The sequence below is a fragment of the Vidua chalybeata genome, chromosome 19, assembly GCF_026979565.1.
Source record: "Vidua chalybeata isolate OUT-0048 chromosome 19, bVidCha1 merged haplotype, whole genome shotgun sequence".
Classification (NCBI taxonomy): domain Eukaryota; kingdom Metazoa; phylum Chordata; class Aves; order Passeriformes; family Viduidae; genus Vidua; species Vidua chalybeata.
Window position 1 is genome coordinate 5,516,133 of NC_071548.1, and position 21,878 is coordinate 5,538,010.

The following is a 21,878-nucleotide window of genomic DNA, read 5'->3' on the forward strand; positions in this document are numbered from 1 at the left end:
GGGACTTGAGGTTTTAACATAGAAGCAAACCAGTCAGTTACAAATCTTTTTTTTACTCTTCTCCCTCTTGTTCATTTATTCTAATTGAGACCTTAACTCCACTATTTTCTCTTTAAATAAAAAAACAAGTTATGTTAAACCACGATACCTGCCCACTAGGGACTGCCACTCCATCTTAGAGCAATGCACAAACCCCAAGAGACTAAAGAAAACTTTGACTAAAAAGTGATGTAGGGCAAGGGCCCAAAGCAAACAAAAGTTGACACCAACTGTCTTATTGACAAGTATTCTTGAGTTTGGGACCAATCTCTTTCAACCTTCTCTCCCCACACTGCTCTACACAGCCTCCCCTCAAATCAGTTTATAGCTTCTGCGTCAGAAAGCGCTGAACACAGAGAGACGGACTAAGGATATGATAATTAAGGAACAGGTGTCTGCTGCAAACGAGAATGATCCAGAACCAATTGGCAAAACAGTCCCTCAAACCATAGCAAGGACTGACACAAAATCACCAAGCACCAAAGCAGCCAGGTCTGAAACCCAGATTTGTCTCACTCACCGAGGAAAGGAGACATGTCAAGGTGGATTTGGGGCTCAGCTGCTGAAAAGCATCCTCAGGTACTGGAACAACCTGGGTGTTCTTCACTTTTTGCAGAGCACCTTAAATAACCAAATCCATTCAGCAAGGTTTTAAACTCTCCTTCTCTCTGGCCATTACTGCTTAACTCATGGGGAAGAGATACAAGTTGTGCTTGAATGGTTGAATGTCCCCCCCATCCTTTAGGATGATCGGTGTCTTCTGTTCTTAACAAGATCCTGGTCCAAAAGAGCCAAGTGAGAGATTAATTCTAGTGCAATAGAAATTTATTACCTTCTTCACTTGACACCCATTAGTGATCCAAGATGAATATCCATGGATCAATACAAACAATGCTAAAGCCTGCAATGATATGAGGTTGCCTTGCTTTGCAGGAATTTGTGCCAACTACTGTTAGGAAGGGAAGCTACAGAACACACTGGACTGCTTGGAAGCAGAAAGCCTGAGCAGAACTGGACATTAAAGATCCAGATCAACATCATTTTGAAGTGAAACTGCATGCAGCTTAACAGGATTGAGCACAGGGCAGGAAAAAGGGGCCAGTTTCTCACCAACAACCAGGACATGAAGACAAGGACTCAGTCCCTGGATTAGAGCTAATCTCATTTCATCAACCATCAAGGTTGGAACTCTATTTAAAACCACATCCCCAAAAGGATGAGAAGAGACAAAGTGCTTAGCAGGAGGGTGTCTGCTTCCTCTACCTCTCTGCGCTAGACACCTCAATCATCTTCCAACTCAGTTAATTAGTTTCATAATTTCTCCCTAAGGAAAAACTAAGCCCAAATAAGCACCTCAGACATATACCCAAACTTTCTATCTGAAATTTTCCAAAGTCCAGACTCTCCCAGAGGGAAATAATTCACAAAGTACTTCATTACACATGTAATTCAAACAATCTAAAACCTACACAGAAAACTGTAACAGTCAGCCCTGTCAGAAGTCAAATATGCAGAGCCCTGGCACATGAGAAAAACCGTCCCAAATTTTCCAGTTCACCTCGAGTCAGCTGAGGTATTTTCTAGGAGTTTATCATTCTCTTCCTAAGATTCAGCAAATAAACCCACCCAAGGCAGAATGGGCATAGTCTACTTTGATTAAGATTTTTCTGCTAGTGAAGTGGTTTATTAGAAACAAGCAGGCATAGGGGGCTGATTAATTACTAAACTGAAACAAGGTAAAGGAATGTTTCCTTCAGCTAAGGAGGAGAACTGAATCTATTAAATGCTGTCTAAATTCACAGGATGGCAGACAGAAACCGTTACAGTTCTTTTGCACTGGGCTGGCTATTAGGAATGATTCCCTTATTTCCCTCCAAGCTCCTCCATTAAATGGGAAAGGTCAGGTAAATCACCAGGCTCATAGTGGAGGGTATGTGGAATATTGCAAAATTCTTTATTTTTTCTTCCTTTCTCATGCTAAAAAACAGCATGAAAATTCAGCACACTAAGGACTAAAAAAAGACTGTGTTTTTGTTGCTTTTACTGACATTCCCAGTCAAAAAAAAAAAAAAAAAAAAAAAAAAAAAAAAAAAAAAAGAGAAACCAGTAGGGTTTCTCTCCTCTACCAGAGGGTAGAAGAACAGCAGTTTGTGCAGTTTGTCATCCTGAATTACACTCTTCCCTGCAGGCTAGTAGGAACACAAGCAGCACACCCGCTTGCTCAACCCTTGGGAGGGTCTTCAAATGCATTCCTCCCACCAAGCCAAGCCACAGTAACACAGGCACCAAGGTCTGGGATCTTCCCTGAGCTGGCAACTCAGCTGATACCACTTTCCCAGCTTCTGCACCTGTCAGCTCTCAGTATTTCAAAATGAAAAAGCAGGCTGGTCAACTCGAGTCTTCTTGCCACAGGGGAACTAACTACGGCTTACCATTGCCTGGAATATATTTTTATATATATTTATATATTTCTAAAAGTATATTTTATTAAAGCTCTTATGTTAAAACTTGGTTACATAACATTGTTTATTGGATTATCTTCTAAGAGCAAGAGTAAGATCAAGTGTTAATAGGACATCTGATTGGTTTTTATCAGCTTAGTTGCAAGCCAAGAGGACCACCAAGACAGTTCTCAACCACTAAGTGATGGCCAGCCAGCTAATGCCAGGAGTCTTTCAGACCATACAAACATGCTTTAAGCCAGTCAGAGGGCTGTTTGACCAAATGGGTTCTTTATTGACCTGAAGGGTCCATCTATCACTCTGAACCAATTCAGTTCAATAGCTTTCATCTGCTGCTCAGCATGTGGCTTTTACAGCAGCAGCCAATACAGCTCAGGAAGCACAATTAGCATCCAAAACGCAGCTGATTCATGTATTAGATACAGTAGTTACAGCATTATGGCTAGTGCCTGCATACATTTGCAAGAGGACCATCTGAAAAACCAGCCTCATTCATAACTGTCATCAGAACTTACTTGTTTTCATGCTACACAAACTCATCTGTAAGAATTTTATCTGGTTTTGGTGCTTGCCAAGTAGAGAATTAAAAAGAATAGCTATTGCTTCTTATTGATTCAGAGCCTTGAAACTTTCAGAAAGATGGCATGGAAGCAGGGTATGTACCTGAGCAAAGTGAGACCATGTTTGTTAAATGCAGCAAATGTGCCAGAAGCAGCGCAAAAAGTGCAAGACTTTTTGAATAAAATCATTTGTACAGCACAGGGCTATCATACCAATGAGAAGTTACTAAGTTTCAAGTAACAGAGCAATGATCCCTCAGTTTTAATGAGAAGATGGAAAACAGGTGTTGTAGTGCTCACTCCTCAGATATCCATCTCCCTTTGGGCCCCCAGCCACCCTACCTTTTCCTTTCCTCCTCCCTGCTTTTTACACCCTCATTCAAACCTACAACACACCTCAAACCATATCATTCCTTGGAGTTCTTGCTTCCCTTTGACAGAAGTGACAACATCCCAGACAAACTTCACTTTAGGATAGTATCAAGCTCCATCTCTGCAGATACTGATGTTTAGATTTCACAGCTGTTGAGCAATGGTACTGCTGCCCCGCAAGACAGCACAGCAAATAACACTACTCTAAAGAGGGATAAGATAAGATCTCATTAAAAAGTCACTGGTTTAATAAAATGGATCACTCTCCTTGGTAGACTTTGACACTTCTGCAGGGCAGCCAAGGGTTGAGTGCTTGATACTGGACTGTGGGTACATAACATTTCCACAGCAAAGCTTGACACCAATAAGACACAGGCTTGACTGGACGAGCACTTCCCAAAGGAAGCTTTGCTCGATTCAGTGCTCAGATGCAAGGAAAGTCTCCTCGAGTATGGCAGGAAAAAACAGACATTTCTTACATGCTGTCAGAAGAGGAAACTCTGACACTCACTCTGCTTCTGCAAGACATCCCTGAGCTCAGAGCTATTTCACAACTCAGATGAGCACTAGAAGGGACAGATGAAACAATCCAACAAAACCAGACTATGCAAGTACAGAGAGCAAACAAGATGTCAGGGAACTGGAATACTCTGTTCCCACCTCAGGTGCTTTCCACTGGAATGTGTCACATGTAGGAAAAAAGAAGTCCAAAAAGCAAAACTGCATTTATTGGCATGGGCACAGGTCAGAGGTTTTATTCCTGGTTGGAAAGCTGAACCAGACCTATCACTTTTAGCAATTCCTTAGGAACCGGTGTTCTGTTCACATCCTCAGGGAATTTTTAGGGCTAACTTTGGAGAGAAATGTTAAATGCATGGTGCTTTCCCCACTCTTGTTTGGAACTCTTAAAGAAAACAGCTTAATGGCATTTCAGACCCACCTATATCTCCCACAAGCACACACCTCCAGCCTCTGCAAGCTCCTCTGCGCCTACTTCAAGTTGTGGCTACTGCAGTGCTACCCCAAGGTGGGCTCCAGTTACTCCTGCCAGGGCCCCAGGGCCTTTCAGCTAAAACACCTTAAGGGAAAAGTATCTTGAGTGTGGTTTTCCCTCTGCCATCTCTTGTCCCCTTCACTAGGGTGACATGGCCATATTTCTGTCCTACATGAGCTCATATCTCAAGCTACAGAGCCAGATGGCCCATCAGCAAGGGCAGTGATCCAAGCTTTCCCTGGTAAAGCTTTACCCCTTGCAGCAGACAGTACAAATATAAATACATGGAAAGAGTCTGATTGTTCAGGAAGAAGCTTTTTAGAGAGCTAAGAAAAAAAAAAAAAAGCTGAAAATCCACAGCCTCTCAAGGCTAGAGGCAGGGCTGTAGCAGGAGCCATGCCGATAGGCAGTAAGTTATCAGCAGACAAGCTGTTATGAAGCTCAAAGCTGGTTGAAAAGAGATAAACCAGCCACAGAACAAGGATTGCTCAAAGAAGTTGAGAGGCAAGAGGGATTTTAACCTCCAGATCCCCTGCAGAGTCAGGAAGTCACAATGGAGGGAGGCCACAGCCACCAGACAATCCACAGGGAATATTTATAGCTGAAGAAACAAGGGCAGTTATGCTTTGGGTACAGCTGCCACAGCAGCTCCAGTAATTAACGTGCTGCTCTCGGGACACCTGGCAGAGCTCTGTAATCATAACTCACATCAGGCATATTCCTGGCACTGAGGAGCCCTCACCTTCTTCCCCAGTTCCTTCAGGCAGGGAGGAGGTATCCTCCAGGAATTAAGACCTTGGTTGCTGCTGGCTGGTTTTTGCCAGTGAAGCAAAGATGCCTTTCACCCACAGTACCCTTTAAGCTGGATGCTGCCTCCCACAGTTCCTGTGCCACAGTGATCCTTATGACTCTTCCAAAATGGAAGACCTTCTGCAAGGGATAAAAAGAAGTGCTTGTATCCCCAAGGATACCAACTTCAGTGGATCTGAACACTATCTAGAGATTTTCAAAGGCTCTAGCCCAGCACCAGCATTTGATTCTAACTGTCCACCCAGTAAAAAGATGTAGTCATCCCAGCTCCTTAAGCTCTGATCTTGCTGGTCATCCAACACACCAAAAACCAGCTGTGAACTGGGCAGCCTCCATATGCAGCTCTGGGAGGCCAAGGCAGAAGCAGCACATGGACAGCAAGGGTGCTGCTCTCCTTTCTTCTCCCTATCCTTACTCAGGGCCACAGCCTGTTTCTGAAGCTGGTCAATCTCTGAGCACCAGGAACTTTCCACTTTGGAAGGAACACCCTGAAATACCAATTCTTTCTCCACTTAATTTGAAGGAATTCAGGCACAAAGTGTTCTCAGAAAGCCATTAGGTGCAAGGATTCTGTTCCTGGCATACCTGGGGTGTGCAGGATCACAGCCAGCAGCAAGCTTACACTCTCTGGGGTAAATACACTTCCATTATCATTTTTCACAACAAGAGAGAGATAGAGGCCAGCAATAACCCCGAGGTGACTGGCATCTAATTTTTCATCATTGGAGTATTTATGGCACAACCGTTTGCAGCATCTTGTAATCACTTTACCGCCTCCTTGACCCCTGGCTCCCCCTTATTCTGCATCACCTAATTGCATCTGAACAAGCAGGAGGGAAGCAGCAAAGTGGATAGATGCAGGAGAGCTGAATGCTTGGGTTGTGATACTTTGAAGGACAGCAGAGGAGGTGCAGAGCCAAATTTGGCTGTACCCCCCACCACTAGCTTGCTCTTATCTCCCATAGCATATGAAAGTGGAGCTTTCCTCCTTCCTGAGTGACCTTGAGGAGTTGTTCTCTGCCTCCTCAATTCATTACCATGGTATGAGAGATTAATGAGTTTATTCCAAGTAAATGCAAGGGCATCATCTTTATACACAAATACAACCCCAAATTCCTGCATATTTGTAGCCTCTCCCGGCAGGGCATTGGCAACTACAATAATATTTATATTGACTACAAAAGCCCCTGGGTTAGACAGCACAAAGCAAGGGAGATGTGGACCAGCATGACACGGATGCACAGAGGGCCCTGCAAACATATCAAGCTACAAGCTGCCAGGGTTAAGAGGTACTTGGGTTCAGCAAGGATGAATGTTCCTGACGGCCACTAAGCCCTTGTCTGCCACAACACCAACACTCTTTGGTGTTGGCCTCTTTATTTGTCCTCTTTACTTTTCTCCCCTACAAACTTCTCAGTTGAGTTTCTCAGGACTCTCCAGCTGCCTGGAGGATATAGCTTCAGGGGCAGCATCATCCTGCCCACTGTGTCATGCAGGAGTTGCCTGAAGGGAAGGAAAGTCTCTCACTTTAAAACTACTTAGCACAAAGGAAGAGATAAAGCCTTGCTGCCCAGGGCTAGTGGGGTGTCTGTTCACTTCCAGCCTTCCTCCCTGCACAGTGCACACCAAACAGGTGCAACAGGCTTGGGAGAACAGCTCTGCCCCAGAGCATTATACCGACTTCAACTTACAAGATAAATCCCAGCTGCATTATTTGTATTTATAGTCCTGCTTACAGAAGCATGAGCTACGTGTGGGATTTGCTGATGTAGTCCAAAAATCCACATTTTTGGACAAGAGCATTAGTGATCTCAGACATGCAGTGCAATTTAGGATGGCATTAAGTTGCAGACTTATTTAGGAGTAAAAAGATACATGGGTCTGCCCAGAGCTTTCCTCTACAGCAGATAATGTTCATAGCAGCAGAACTGCACAGTTCTGCAGTCCTGATACTTTCTGCCTGTATTATTAAAGAATTAATGGTAATTTCAGGGGATGAGAGATCAAGACTGCTGTCTTACTAGATGAAAACAATTATGTGAATCAGGCAGGCAGCAAGGTCAGACCTCTGTTTAAAAACAAAGCTGGTGCTAAAGCACCAAACAGAATACTGTAAAATATGCTGTTAAGAAAAAGGCTTATATTGCATTTCCCAGAGGATTGTTTAACTGACTTAACAGATCTTCTCCAGCTCTGGTTCCTAGGATGCTGTCACAATCACTGCAAAAAGTAACACCGCACAGAAATCTATTTATTACTTATTTTCTACCAATGTTCTGAAAACATAAGATTTGTGGCTTTGCTGGAACAGCCTAGTCCAAGAAAGGAATTTTAAAAGGCCCTTTTTAAACCTTTACCACTCCCTGTAGGAGTGGGTGATCACATATATTAGTTCTGACACCTGCCCTATTCAGGAGAGATTGGTCTCCAGTATCAGGAGAGAACAGTGTCAGCTTTGGTGCCTTGCTGCCCAAGTGAACTGACTCCAAAGGACAGCTTTATTCAGGGAAGGCAGCAGTACGGCCTCTCAGCCTTGGCAAGGTGGCTGTGCTGCGCAGCAGGGCTGTGGTTTGAGCCCAGCATCACCTCTGGTGAGCTCCCAACTGCAGAATGTACAGAAAAGCAAACACAGATCTATGTAAAGCCACTGCTTCACCTAGTCTGTTTAGTTGGTTTGTTTGCAAGGTTCATCATCACCATCCAACACCACCTAAGTCAAACCAAGCACTAAAGTGTACAGGATATTCTTCCTTGGGGAAGCCAAGAGTGTCTGAGCTCACTGATGGCCTCTGCCCATTCTATCTCTGCATCTCTTGCACCTTGCTTCTCTGAAGGCCTTGGTAGCACCTGCAGCACACCTGGCCATGCATTCAAGCAGCACCACAGCACCGTTCCCTTCCAGACAGCCCTTGCCAGCCTGCTGGAGGCACCAGAGGGACATAATTGGTCCTTTGGAAAAGCTCAGCATACAAGTGACAAGCACAACCCAAGCTCCACTTAGGAAAAACCCACTTCTCATTGTGAAGTGAACAGACAGCTCTGTACAGAAAACACATTCCAGTCCCCTGCACTATTGATTTTCCAGTGAAGAGAGACAAGCTAATCCATTAACGTTAGTTACTTCAAAGTGTGGTCTTGCAGTTGCTTCAGTCTGGTCCCAAAGGCCAATTCTCTCACCCAGTGTTTGCCTTGTGGCTGGTATTTCTTTTACTCAAAATGCCATCAGTTACAAGGAAGCAAGAAAAATCACCCATCAGAAGATGAACTCCAGCTCTTAGGTCACTGGCACAACAAGTTTGTATTTCACTTCCACAACACCACACTCATCTGCCTCTCCTCCTGACGGCTCAGGAGGAACCTCTTTTTCACAAGGCCAGTTATTATCTGAAGATCCCTTTGCATTAGGAAACACAAGGAGTGTGGCAACCCCCAATAGAGCCAGTTTATCTGTCACAGGCATATGATGAGCAAGCAATTGAAAGGATTTATTGATGAGACCACAGAAGAACAGAACAGGATGAAGGAGGCAGGATTTATGCCATATTAACAAGGCTGTGTGCCAATTTCAACCTATTAGTTGCACAATAAAAAGAGCTGAGACTTGCCTTCACATCCCACATCCAGACACCATTTATTTCAGCAGAACTTGGCTCCTATCCCTCTTCAACCACTTCAGACCAAAGCAACAACTTAACTGACCTTACTTTTTGGAAGCAGAGTACACGAGAGGCATGAGAAGACTCCAGTCAGCCTCTGAGTCAGGGCTTTTAGCCAAGCAAAGCTGTATTTCAGGGGCACCTATAACAATTTGGCCTACTGATATTGATACATAATGCAGTACTAATTCCTCTTGTGTCACAGCAATGCTTCAAAACTCAGGTGGCCTGTATACACAGAAATGGCACAATATTCTGGACTCTTGAAAAGCTTTTTTCTTACTCTGAAGGCTTTCAGAACTGCCTTTATGCATAGAAGTAGCAGCTGCCTTTTTTGTACATTTATTTCTATTTCTATCAGTATCATAGTAAACCACATCAAAGCATTTGTGGTAAGGAATATAATGCAATATTTTTGGCAAGAAAGTCTTACCATGAATAACTTATAGGATATGCAGGGTGACAAGCTAATGGTGCCCCAGTCCTGCTGCATCCTTACTGCAAGCTGAAGTAACCTAGAACACAGCAATGCTACAGTTTAAGCAATTTATTTAAACAAGATGATGACTTCACACCACCAGGATAACCTTCCACCAGCTTTTCTTCCTTTTTACTGGCTCACTCTGGGAGCCCAGGACAAGCACTCCAAACCTTTTTGATTGATGCGCTGTGAAATCAGCCCTCCCTGGTCCAGCTCCTGCCACTGAGGCAGCTTTCTTCCCCACCACAGGTTCTTAAGGTCTCTAGACATTGAGACCTGTAAAAATAAATATCCAAGAGACAGCTGTGACCCATTTATTACCAAATGTTGCTGCAGGGCACAGCTGAGGAAGGCAGGGCAGAGGAAAAGCACTTGCTGCAAAGGGAACAGTGGAGAAAGCCCAGGTGCCCTTGGAAGAAGCACTCTGCTTGCAGCACTGCTCCAGCTCTGCTGCTCCAGCTCCCACTTGGAAACAGACAGCTTAGCTCAAGCATGGATGTTCAAGTACTGCCACGAGGGCTCCTCTCATATCACTGCTGGGAGGCAAAATATAAAACAACCAAAAAAAAGAGAAACAAACAGAAGCCAACAATGGACGGAGAGGCCACAAGAGCATAGTGTATCAAACAAGCTGATAAAACTGCCCCAGTGCAGGTCAATGCATTTGGAAAGATCTATTTTGACAACAATAATCTGAGATACCTTTACCCAGAGCAGGGCACAGGCAGAGCCAGGAAGGAGAAATGCCTTGGAGGGAAGCAGAGCATGTGGAGCAGGCACACAAAGCCCAGCACTCCAGCCTGCAGCTGGAGCGAGCCGGGAAGGCAGCACCGCACCAAGGCTGACGGGATCCACAGCAACACTTATCAGTTCAGCCTTTGCATTTGCCAATTAAGTTCTGCCGGTACTGAGCACTGGTACAACAGCACGCATGTCCTCAGACCACCCCTTCACCCCCCTGCACAGCCTCCTGCAGCTGCAGCCCAGCCCCGCTCTGGTCACCGACCAGAGTGTTGGGCTGGGGTGACATTGTCCCCTCCTGAAGAGGGACAGCGAGCGCCTGTGAGCCTGCTCATTTTATTCACTGCACAAGCACGTTTCCAACTGGGATAATCTCCATTAAACCATCTGCGCTCCCATCCTCGCCTGGCCTGCACCCGCTGGGCTGCCTGCGATACTGCAGCATCTGTGAACCGGCACAAGCGGATACCGGATGCCACGTCCCTTTCCCAATCAGCTAAAAAAACCATCAGAGACTCAGACGGAACAGATGCACCTGGTGGCTTTGACGCGCTACTGGAGCCAGGCTACCAGGAGTACCTGTGCCACTGCCTCTTCTGAAAGGCACGAGGCTCCCCTTGAGAATTTAAGCTATTTCCTTTCCATCATGGGAAGACACTATGTCCCAGACTGCCAGAAGAGGAGGGCTGAGAACAGAGTAGAGGCATCAGCCTCAACGGCTGCCTTGGTACAGAACAGAAGCATTGTTTGCCAGGTCATGAACACAGTTTGGATCAAACACTCCGAATGGCTGGTGATCCCCAGGATTTAACCTCTTATTTATCTCAGTACCTGCTTTCTAGAAACAGGGACTATCATATCACATTCACACATGACTTCAACAGAAAGACAAGGAAGTGTTACAATGAAAGATCTGAAACTTAAATCTGCTGCCCCTTCCCCACGAGCTCCCCAGCACAGCCCAGTGGAACCTACAGAGAGCACGATCAAGCAGCTGCAATGAAGTGTGAATTCAGCACTGAGAGAATGTGACCCTGTCCTCAGCATTGCCAGAGACAGCCAAGGGACTTGGGAGTCAGTCACTCCAGCTGTTGAGGACATGGCAGGGTGGTAACAGGTCTGAAGCAAAGATAGAAAGCCATCGATCTGCTTTAACTGTGATCACTGCCTGCCTTAAACAAGGTTGCTGGGCTGCCCAACACACATGTTCCTTGGAGGAAAATTTGTCCTGCAGGGTGCTGCCCTCACAGGAGTAGAACAGCACAGCAAGGCTCACCCTTCAAACCTCCTAAGTCTCTTATGGTCCCAAAAAGGAGGCAAATATTAGCAGCAGGTGATGGGACAGGAGCAAAAGTCTACTTACATGTTTCCTGCACTTGCATGCACTTATTTGTTTTGCAAGTTTTTATTTTCCAAAGCAATTTATAAACAAGAAGCGAGACAACCATTTGTTCAGACAAAGGTTAATAGGGGCCTAGCAATCTCTGAAGACTCTGCAGACACATTTAGGTGTGAAATCTTGGAGCAGCAATAAAGATGCTGCACAGACAAGCAAGTCTCAAGAGAAGAATTTAATCTATCTAAATATTCTCATTATGTACATAGTTTTCAGCTTCCATTCACAGTAATCAGAGCAGAGACAGTTTCCAAAAGCCTTTTCAGACAATAAGGCGTGAAAAAGGATTTTTATGTCAGCCATTATTCCTCTCTCCATCCCTAGCTTGAAGAGTCAATGTTTGAAATGGTTTTGTCTAAAAGAAGACACAGTGTTGGGAGAGAAAAAGTTGACAGGAGGAAGGCAGCACGGGTCTTTGGCAGACTGGTGGGACTTGGCAAAGCAGCTCCCATTGGCACCATTTGTCCAGAAAACCTCAAATAGATTATTCTCCTCCAAAATAGGTTTTCTGTAGGGTCATGCACAGAGTATGAAATATAACACGACTTCCAGAGAACTGCTTCACTGGAACAGGCAAGATGTTTCAGTACATCCACACATCTTCCTCCTAAAAGTCACTTAAACCTAAGTACAGTACTAAGATAAGGTAGGAAAACTAGAGGCAGGCATCTAGGACAAAAGGGCTGATCCAAAACTCAGCTGCTCTCTTTTGGGATCACAGCGTCCATCTGTCCCCTTGCCACAGGGGAACTTGTTTGCAAAAAGAGACCTTGTTTGTCCACTGAAATGTGGAACCTGAATCATTCCATCAGGCATGAATTCAAAATAGAAAGTTAAGAAAAGAGAATAGCTCTCTATGGTATGATCCCCTGGGACCAAGAGAAGCTGTGCTCTTGATGCATCTCTCCTCCTTCATGTTGCATTTTCCCCTTCAGACAGGCAGATTTCAGCTTTTTTAGCATGTTCAAAACTCTACTTCTATACACAAGAAGCTTGTACAAAATATGTAGAGATAATTACAATGGTTTGCTACTAATTTTTTTTGCTTGAAGTCAAGTGCCTTTCTTGCCCTGCTGTCCCATCCCCAGATTTCTCTCAGAAATTTTAAGAGCTCAACTGGTCACTAGTTGTCCACACTACAAACAGGACAGTGGGGAAAATATTAACCAGGACAGCAGGTGAAAAATATTCACCAGCATAGCCACTTTGCAGGCACCCCAAACTCAAAACCAGGGTCAGTACTGTGGTGTGAGTGTTTTATAAATGATTACATCTCTTATCCCTCTCTAAAGAGGTCACCATCCTCTCTGTTTTCTGGAGAATATCACACAGGTCAAGCAGGGAATGGGACCAGAAGAGCTGGAGGCAGAACAAGTTCCAGTTTACTCCCATCCTCACCCAGTAAGAGGCATTAGAGACTTTTAACAGAAAAGCAGAACTTAGAGATAATGCTAACACCCAGAAGTATCCTGAAAATAGTGATTGTGAGAACTGTAACCAGTAACCCACTACAGACTGGTCTGTTCTCCCACAAATAATCTCACCCTCCACCTAAGAGGGCATAGAGAACAACACTGAAGCCTCATCCCAGTTACAGAACAGGAAAGAATTAACCACTAGCAAAGACTTTGCAGATATTTATTCTCCAAATCCACAAGACAAGCAGAGGGAAAAGCTCCTCTGAGAGTTATGTACACAGACTTCAAGCCTAATGCTTACACAGTCTTAATTTTTTAAATTTTGCAAGTCCTAACAACAATTATCGTCATGAATTATAGACATAATATGTGAGAGACACAGGCAGTAATTAATGTATGCCTGCCTTTTCTGACTAGCTCCTTCTGCTGGGTCAGGAAGAGTTATTGAAATTCAGGAAGGAAATCTTCAATCTTCTAGAAGTTTTAAAGGAACAGACCAAGACAGAATTCAATAAAGCAATAATATTTCTCTTAAATAATTAACTAGACTTTGACATTCACTAATATTTCTGAGACCCAGCTCTTACTTTTGCTGTGACACTGGATGTGCTCCACTGCATGTCCATAATGTACTAACTCAAAAATTACCTCTGGATTTCTCTGCACACGTGTAGCCACCCTCATTCCTTTTACTTTAAATTCTCACTAAGACCCTTAACAGAAGCCACACTATGGAGCACTAGCATCCTTTCCTCCTCCCATTTTGCCCTACCAACATCTGTCTCCAAATACAAGCACTCAGCACTCCCCAGGCTCTAAAGAAGCCATGTTCATTATCCTCTGGGAAAAACCCTGGGTTCAGAGCAGAACCCCAGCACAGCATTAGATGCAATAGACAATCCTGAACTAGACAAAGCTATTACTAAGGCAGTGTATAGCATTGGATGTTGTCTAAGCTGGTTGTTTCCATCGTCTTTCAAGTAGCAAATTCTCCTGCAGCATTAACAATTTTATTCACATAAAGAATGGCCTCAATGATCCTTGTGAGTCCCTTCCAACTGTGGGTATTTTATATTCTAAAGCATTCAAGTGAGTTTAATATACTTCAGTATCTTGACAACAATTACCTCCAAGCAAGTATTAATTAGCCAGCCACTGAAAAAAACAGTGAAGAAAAACCCAGCCTTTGGCAAAAATATCTCACCTGCTTAAGCAATATAAAACTAAACACCAAGATGGACAGAATTCAAATTCAAAACCATAAGGATCATTCTGATGGCCAACTAGTTAAAACACAGCCATGTCACCAAGAATAGGGAGTGGGTATTTGGTCAAAAACGTCAGACTGAACCAAAAGTTTCATATTCTGTTGTTCACTTGAACTACATTATTTCTACAAGAAAAAAATTCCCTATGCACTAGAAGCAGAGTTTAAATGGCAACAGTGGTTATCCCCATTCCAGAAGCTCACCAGATACAGCCTGTAAGCATCAATCCTTCGAATTGGCCCCCAGCACTTGTCTGTGTCATTGTACTTTGTGCTGTCTCCAACACTGCAAGAATGGTTGCCAGTGACACTGCTGGGAAAGGAGGGAGAAACAAAAGAGAATAATTAACTCCTAGCAGATGTCTTCCCCTCTCCTGCATTCAAGAAAGAAGAATGAGCAGACGCCAATCCTTCTCTCTGTCTCTGGTCACACTCCTTTACATTTTCTGGACAGTGTAACACAGCGAGTCACTGAGTACCAGAGGTTTAAAGACAAATTCTTGGATTGCCTGCACTTATTCACAAGTTTTCTCATTTAATCATCAAGCTGGTGAGCTTAAATCTTTGATGGATTGCTGAGGTTTTCCATTTTCAAGACTGAAGTCCAAATCCAACCCAGTTTTGATCAAACCAATCTTTCTTATTATATGTTTCTTTGAGAAAGGCACCACTCCCAGTCCAGAGCTAAGTCCATGTACTGTCACCACTCACTGGCCTCAGGCTTAGTAAGAATCACACCCCTCAACTCTTACCCAAAGAGAGAGAGAAGGCAACATATTGCAGAATATTGCAGTCAAACTATGGAGCAACAAGTCTCATGTCTGCAAGTGCTGAAGCTGGAAATACTTCACACCTGAGCACTTGTCTGGGACCAGGTCAGCTACTTTGCAGTCAGGCAGCAGGCACTCAGGTGGGGAATACAAAACAACTTCACCACCCACCCACAAAAGATGAGCTGTCCTTGAGTCATTTCTCCACCCCATGCTTTGGAAAGTACAGTTGATCCTAGTAAGACTTATCACCCCATCAAACCCTAAGCCTGCCCTGTTCCCTGGCAACACACAGCCCCTCAGGTGTAAGCACACTTACCAGGTCACCTGCATTAGGGAGACTGGCACCGCTGCTGCATAGATTGCCAGATCTCCATAGAGGTAGATAATTATGCAGAAATAGAAGAGGTTGACACCCACTGCAGAAAAAGAAAATATTGTCCAGATTCAGCAGAGTTCACAGAGACTCTTGTTCTCTGCACTTCACATATACAAAATTTTTAAGATCTTAAATCACCATTTGCCTCCACAGTTTCTGCAGCAAACCACCCAAGCTTAGGGAACTTACCATAGAACAAGAACTGATGGGGCATGAGGGGTCTTAGAGCTCCACTCTGCTTCCTTCAATACCTGGTACTGACACTAAATAAACCCTCTGGTTCAAGCCCATCCTGCAGACAAGACCAACAGGTCTCACATAAGTCACCTGCCAGACGAAGCTGTCAGTTCTGAACAGCCACAGGCAAACATCCGGGTGATGCTCTCAGACTCAGTGTGAGCACAGCCTGACAAAGTGAAATGCAGAGAGAATGTTTCTAGGCTCTGCTGATTCCAAATCCTCTGACTGCAAACCTGCAGGACCTTTACAATATGGACCTGTAGGGATTTAGCCCTGCAGAGCTCAAATTCCAATGGGCTGAAATGGAGCTGGCTTTGGGAGATTCCCTACCACTGGAAACTTGAGCCAAGGTACAATCCTGCAAAGCTTTAAAATTGTTTCTGCGTCCCACTTACCCTTATGCCACCATATACACTGTTCCTGCCCCTACTCATTTTATGCGAATAAGTTTTTTCTGGTTTGTTTTTTTTTTTTTTTAATTATTTTTAATTTAAAGCTTGCCCTGCCTTCACCTGTGAGATTAAAAGAAAATCTTACACAAATTAACTGGGTGCACGGAACAGCCTTACTGAGGCATAAGAAGACACCGCTGTGAAGAGGTAAAATCTAAAGGGATAAAGAAATGTTTGATGATACTCCAGGATTCTCTTCTTGCAAGCCTCTATAAATCTCACCAACAAATTGCAAGATATTTTATTTCAGAGTCAGATGAGTTTCAGAATAAAAGCCTCAAATGTATTTAATTTAGGAAGTTGACATTGAAGGAAAACAGCTCAAGAATCCTGCCCATACTTTCAAGTTGTGATGCCACCTGATGCTTAATCCCAGGGTAGCTTGAGTAAACTCACACCCACAACTGTGACAACTATCAAAAAAGGACAACACTGCTGCGGGACTAAAGACTCATTCAGTGCCTGGGTGCCCCAAAGCTTTACCATGTTTTGCCATCATACTGCCCCTGGAGCTCTGGATGTCAGGAAACATTATTAGGCATTCTCCTTTGCTTAAATAAATTATTCCATATGCTGAGCCTGCTTAGCATGAAAGGGGCTGTATCAGCTTCCCTGCTTCTGTACAGTAAGCACACTAAATCACTGTTCTAGAGCTGTTCCTGGAGACAAATGGATTTACTACAGAAATTGTCAGATCATTCTATATAGTTCTCCCATTGTTTTCTTGCTCTGTTAAAGATGTCTTCACAGTTAGGAAGTCTCTGTGCTGTTCTGAAGACAGCAACAAACTACCTACCAGTCTTTCCAATTTCCCATTAAGAAGGGTTGAAGGTTTTAAAAAATATCTGAGATAGGACATAAGCTGCAGAGAAACAAACCTGAGGACTAGACGGACTCAGATATTCTATTTTGACATCTGCGACTGGTCTTGGGACTCAGCTGCCCCACACACACAAAATAAAGCTGACATGACCAGCTAAGCCACAGCAGCACCAGCCAGTACCCAGCAGCACCACCATTCCAATGCAGACCTCTCTGTCTGCAGGAAGCAGAGGTGACACTCTGCTCTAAGACAGGAACACTTTAGCATCAGTTATTTTATAAACTGCTGCTGACCCTCCCTGATCAATACTTTCATTACTTGGTACAAAATGAGGTGAAAAAAAAGCAATGACTTCCTGTGAGGAAACAGCGTGACAGATGTGCCTAGAATCTATTACTGCAATAAATGACTGCTCAGTCCCAGAAGAAAGCACCTAATATTAAAAAACAAACAAAAAAAATCAAATCAAGAAAAAAAGTAGTTTTTCAGAGCCAGCTCTTTCAAAAGAGCACAGTCTCTTCACAGCCTAAACCTAAGTCAGCTCCCTTTAAGAAGCAGACAATCTGAAATTGAGATTTATCCCCAGCTTACCTCTAGGACTGCAGATTCACTGCCTGTCAGATTGTTGAAAATAAAAATCAGTCAAGGGAAAGGAGCAAAAAACTCACTAGAAATCAGGGGTTTTGAGGTCTACTGCATAGCTTTCATCAGCCTTTCCTCTGGAGGCTGTAAAGCCCTCCATCATCTTGGGTTTTGATCCATACTTTGTAAACATCCAGACATTTGCCAGCTGTGAAACCTCACAGGCTGGTTCTTGGAGCTGGGAATTCCCCAGTATGGCCCAGGTTCTCAGCACTAAGTGGTCACTGAGCAGCTGCCTTTGCTGAAGACCTTTCTGTGCAGCTGTGGGGAGGGAGCACCTCAGCACCTCCTGCAGAGGGAAGTCCTTCACCTGTTTGTCTCTGCAGCCACTCACAGGCCAGAGGGTGTCTCTGAATCAGTGACAGGGATAGAGCCTCACTGCTGAGCTCTGACATAGGGAAAGCAGCAAATGAGTTACAGCTGCCCCAGGTCCTTTGCTGTGGGCACCTCATCCCATCTGGAAGTCACAAGTGCCATGGCCTGTAGCTGTTCCAGCCACCTTCCTGCAGATAGATTCACCCCTTTGTGATGGGCTGAGTAGACCCTGGAGAGGATCCCTAACACAGAAATCAGATAAGTCTGGCTAAAGCAACATTAAGAAGAGGGATTAAGATTTAAGAGTACTAAGCAGTTTATTTCACTTTGCTCAGAAGCTACATCAGTGCTGATGGAGAGAGGACACGTATTCCCAACACCCTCTACTGGCTGAGTACCAGAGAGGCCCAGAACCTGCCTGGCTCCTGGGGGTCCTTTCCAGCTCCTCTATGAAGCACATGCAAACAAGGGGCCTCCTGAAACTTGGTGAGAACACTCTGGCTCCTGTGATCCCCCCATCCCTCCACAGCCCAATCCTCAGCAATACAGCTAAACCCTGTTACATGATTGTTCTTAAAGCACTTCTCAAATATTACTCCTCAGAGGAGCCTCATGAGACAGGGATGTGTAACCATATTTTACACATAGCAAAGCAAACAAGCAAGAAAACTTGCCCTAGGTCATAACTACTCAGTGGTACAGCCAAGACCAAGAACAAGATGTTTCTGATACACTTCACTTCTCTGACTAAAAACGTGGCAGCCTAGTCCAAGGTGGATTATTTTGATAGTCCTCAGTGATTCAAATCTACAAAATCCCAGAAGGGGCATGCAGGAAAATTAAGAAGTTTTTTTTTCAATTAACTTTAAAAGCAAAAAATAAAAGTTCAAAGAATATTCACTCCTTAAGCCCAGCTGTCCTTCAGAGGCAACAGCTTTGTGCTGGTATACACTGATGTAATGTAGTGGAAAAAACCCAGCCTTCCATTACCTCTTTGCAAAATGGCCAGCGAACAAGGGAAAACATCATTTTCCACAAAAAATGGGGCCTGACAGGCTCAAAACTGCACAGCCATGGTGTCTGATGATGTTCTGGCTCTGTACAGCATTTCATTGTTCTGCTTTACAGGTTTCAGAATCCTCAACACTGTGGTTTGCATTTCTATCACACGCAGCAATGGATGGGGCTTTATTACAACAGGGTTACAAGTTTGTTCCCTGGCATACAAAAGACATTTAAAAGCAAAAAGACAAGCCAGCTGCCTATCACATCCTCAGCAGGGACCTCTTCAGCAGTTCGTGTCCCAGATCTCTTGATAATTGCCCAGGTGCAGACAGTTCCTAGAAGCTCCTATCAGAAGTCTCCTTCAGACTGCTATCTACAAGGCTCAGGAAAGCCTGAATGTCTTATTCTCAAATGCTACAACCAAAATGCAACTGGAAAACATTACAGCTGTGGTCTACTGCTTCAGAAAGTGGAGATCACAGAGGATACATGCAGTTCAGAGGTAGGTGAATTGCAGTCAGAAAAGGCACTGACTTACACTTGCCTGTAACAAGACACTGCTCCCATAACCTGCACTGTTTTGGTGGTTCCATGCCCGCCACAGCAGGTTCTGGCCCACCTGGCCCATAAAAACTTTACAGAAACATCACACAGGAGGATGAATACAGTCCACAGAGAGAAGGAACAGCACATCTGGGTGGAATTATCACAAAGTTAGGATGCAAACCCACACTGAGAAGCATGCAAACTTACAGAACAGCCATACACACAACATGCAGGAGGACCCAAAGGGACTTTTGAAAATGTTCATCACTTACCTTTATTGAAGAACATGGAAGCCATCTGGCCCATTTCTACCCTCTCAGTGATTTCAAAGATATTGGCTGAGCTACGTCTCTCTGCAAGTTAAAAAACAAGAAGTGTTTCAACCAGTCCCTCCACTAAGCCCTAAGATTACCTGGGTACTTGGGAACCTCTAGTAGCAGTTTGAAGGACAGTATGTAAAACTCCACAGCTGCAGAGTCACTGGGCCAATTACTCTGCTGAAGCTAGTCTAAGTTGTTTAGAAAATAAAATGTTCTCATCTTAGTGATGTAGAGGGAAAAGATCTTTTATCAGGCTGCAGAAGGCAAACTGAATTCTCAATGCATCTTATCTTGCAAGTGCTGAGGACTTTGGGACGACAGCATGTGGAAGTAAGGGTGAAATGGACAGAGGAGTTCCACTGGAACACTGTCTGCAGAGAAGAGGCCTCATACCAGTGAAAGCATGAACTGGGTACTCACGAACTGACAGGATAGGCCGTGTCTCTGCTCGCTCATAGCCATCTTGGAGGAGAACATCACTGTCAGACACTCCAGAGGAAGAATCTTCATCATCCTCCTAGATGAAAAGACCAGACCACTGCTGAGATATCTGCTATCCACAGTATAGGCTGTGCCACTCCCAGTGTCATGGTCACTTTCAGACACTCAAAGGAAAGTCCCAAACAGGAGGGGAGGACATGCAAGCAAATGCAATCCCAGGGAACCCAGAGGATGCTGTGGAGGGCAGAAGAGGACACTAGTAGAACAGGGTGAAGTAAATGACAGGCTCTGCTGTCCCAGCCCCAGGTCACACACACAAATACAGCAACACTGCCTAATTCATGTAGCAATAAGTGGCACAAGGAAGTTGGAAACTTAAGGAAGATCTGCAGTGTTGCAGAACTGGGAGAAAAAAAAAAAATCCAAGCATATCTAGCTAACACAAGCAGGTCTAGCTCCTAACTATATCCCACTAACACCAAGCCAGGGGTCTAAATCAGTGCAAACAATCATGCCTCCCTCTGATCCAGTAAAACTACAAGTAAGTTTTACAGCAAGGACATAATTCAGAACTGTCCACAACCTGGGATACTGCCCAAGTAACAGCAAGGACATCCCAGCCTGTCCCAGTTAAATGACCTGAGATCAGCAAGGATTTATAGTCCTCAGCACACTCCAAATAGCACCAATATATTGGCTGCCACCTCTCCACATTCATTGAGCAGTGCTTCTGGGCAAGGAGAGCGCGATCAGTAAGAAATGTGAACAGCACAAGAGATTTTTCAAAGCAGAAGCAGAAAATCCTGTCTTTAATGAGCAACCCCACAGGGAGCTAACAGCTATATTTTATATGGCAAAGTTAAGTACAATAGAAATTTATTTCCTTAGAGTTAGTAACGAGACAAGGCAAAGATGCAAGGGAATGCCAGGAAAATCCTATGTGATAAAACAGGAGGAAAAGAAGAATTAAACCCCACACAAACCTTGCGTTTTTCCATTCTCTTCCATCTCAGCTGGGCATTTGCAGCAGCCATGGCTTCCACCACAAAGGTTGTAGTCATATAGCTGCAGAGAGAAGAATTCATTTGATATCATCAGTAATAGTCAAGAGAGATGGAGAATAATTCCCATCTGTTTGTAGGAGAAAACAAACAAACCAAAACAATCCTGTTGCCAGCTCCCCACACAGTTTTGACAGTGTTTCATCTCAGTTTATTGCTCTCTTCTGCTCTTGAGATTCAGGTGTTCAAGCAGACCACAATATGCAGTAAAATATAACACACCTTCAGATATATTAAGACACTTTAGATATTTGGAAGGCACATTCCTGGTGTTCCTGTGGGTTGAAGACAGCAAGAGAACTTTGACCTTTGCTAGAAAGCAAGTTTCCTTCCTCTTTTTAGAACCAAAGACAAACCCAGCTCTACTCTGAAACTCATGGCAAAGGTACTCTGGTCTGTTAAAGAATCTTACACATGGCATCAGAAGCAAAGCAGCAATATAAGAAGGAGCACATCACACATACAGGTAAATACTGTAGGCCAGTGGAAAAGCTGTCCAGGGAGAGCCTCTGATGGAATGAATATCATTATCTCAGCTAAAACCAGCCCTGTAATATTAATCAATAAATTTTAAAACCCCCTCAAATCAATGTTATTTAAGGCTTTAAACTGTTTTCTCACTGCTTCAGGAACTGGACTTGCCTATCAAGTTAAAATAAGAGATCAGTTTTGCAAGAATAAAAGGAAA

General features: G+C 44.1%; 1 protein-coding gene across 4 annotated transcripts in view; it reads right to left on the bottom strand.

Annotated features, from left to right (window-relative positions):
* TMEM104 (transmembrane protein 104) overlaps positions 1–21,878 on the bottom strand; it is a 43,777-nt gene that overhangs the window by 17,289 nt on the left and 4,610 nt on the right. For 3 of the 4 annotated variants that reach the window (XM_053960353.1, XM_053960354.1, XM_053960352.1), the window contains 5 exons: positions 21,113–21,194; positions 20,109–20,205; positions 19,641–19,721; positions 15,286–15,385; positions 14,401–14,509 (listed from right to left, as the gene is read on the bottom strand). In XM_053960353.1, coding sequence (XP_053816328.1) covers positions 14,401–14,509; positions 15,286–15,385; positions 19,641–19,721; positions 20,109–20,205; positions 21,113–21,194 — 469 coding nt within the window. The remainder of the gene's footprint in view (positions 1–14,400; positions 14,510–15,285; positions 15,386–19,640; positions 19,722–20,108; positions 20,206–21,112; positions 21,195–21,878) is intronic. The other variant, XM_053960355.1, reaches the window with a different exon arrangement.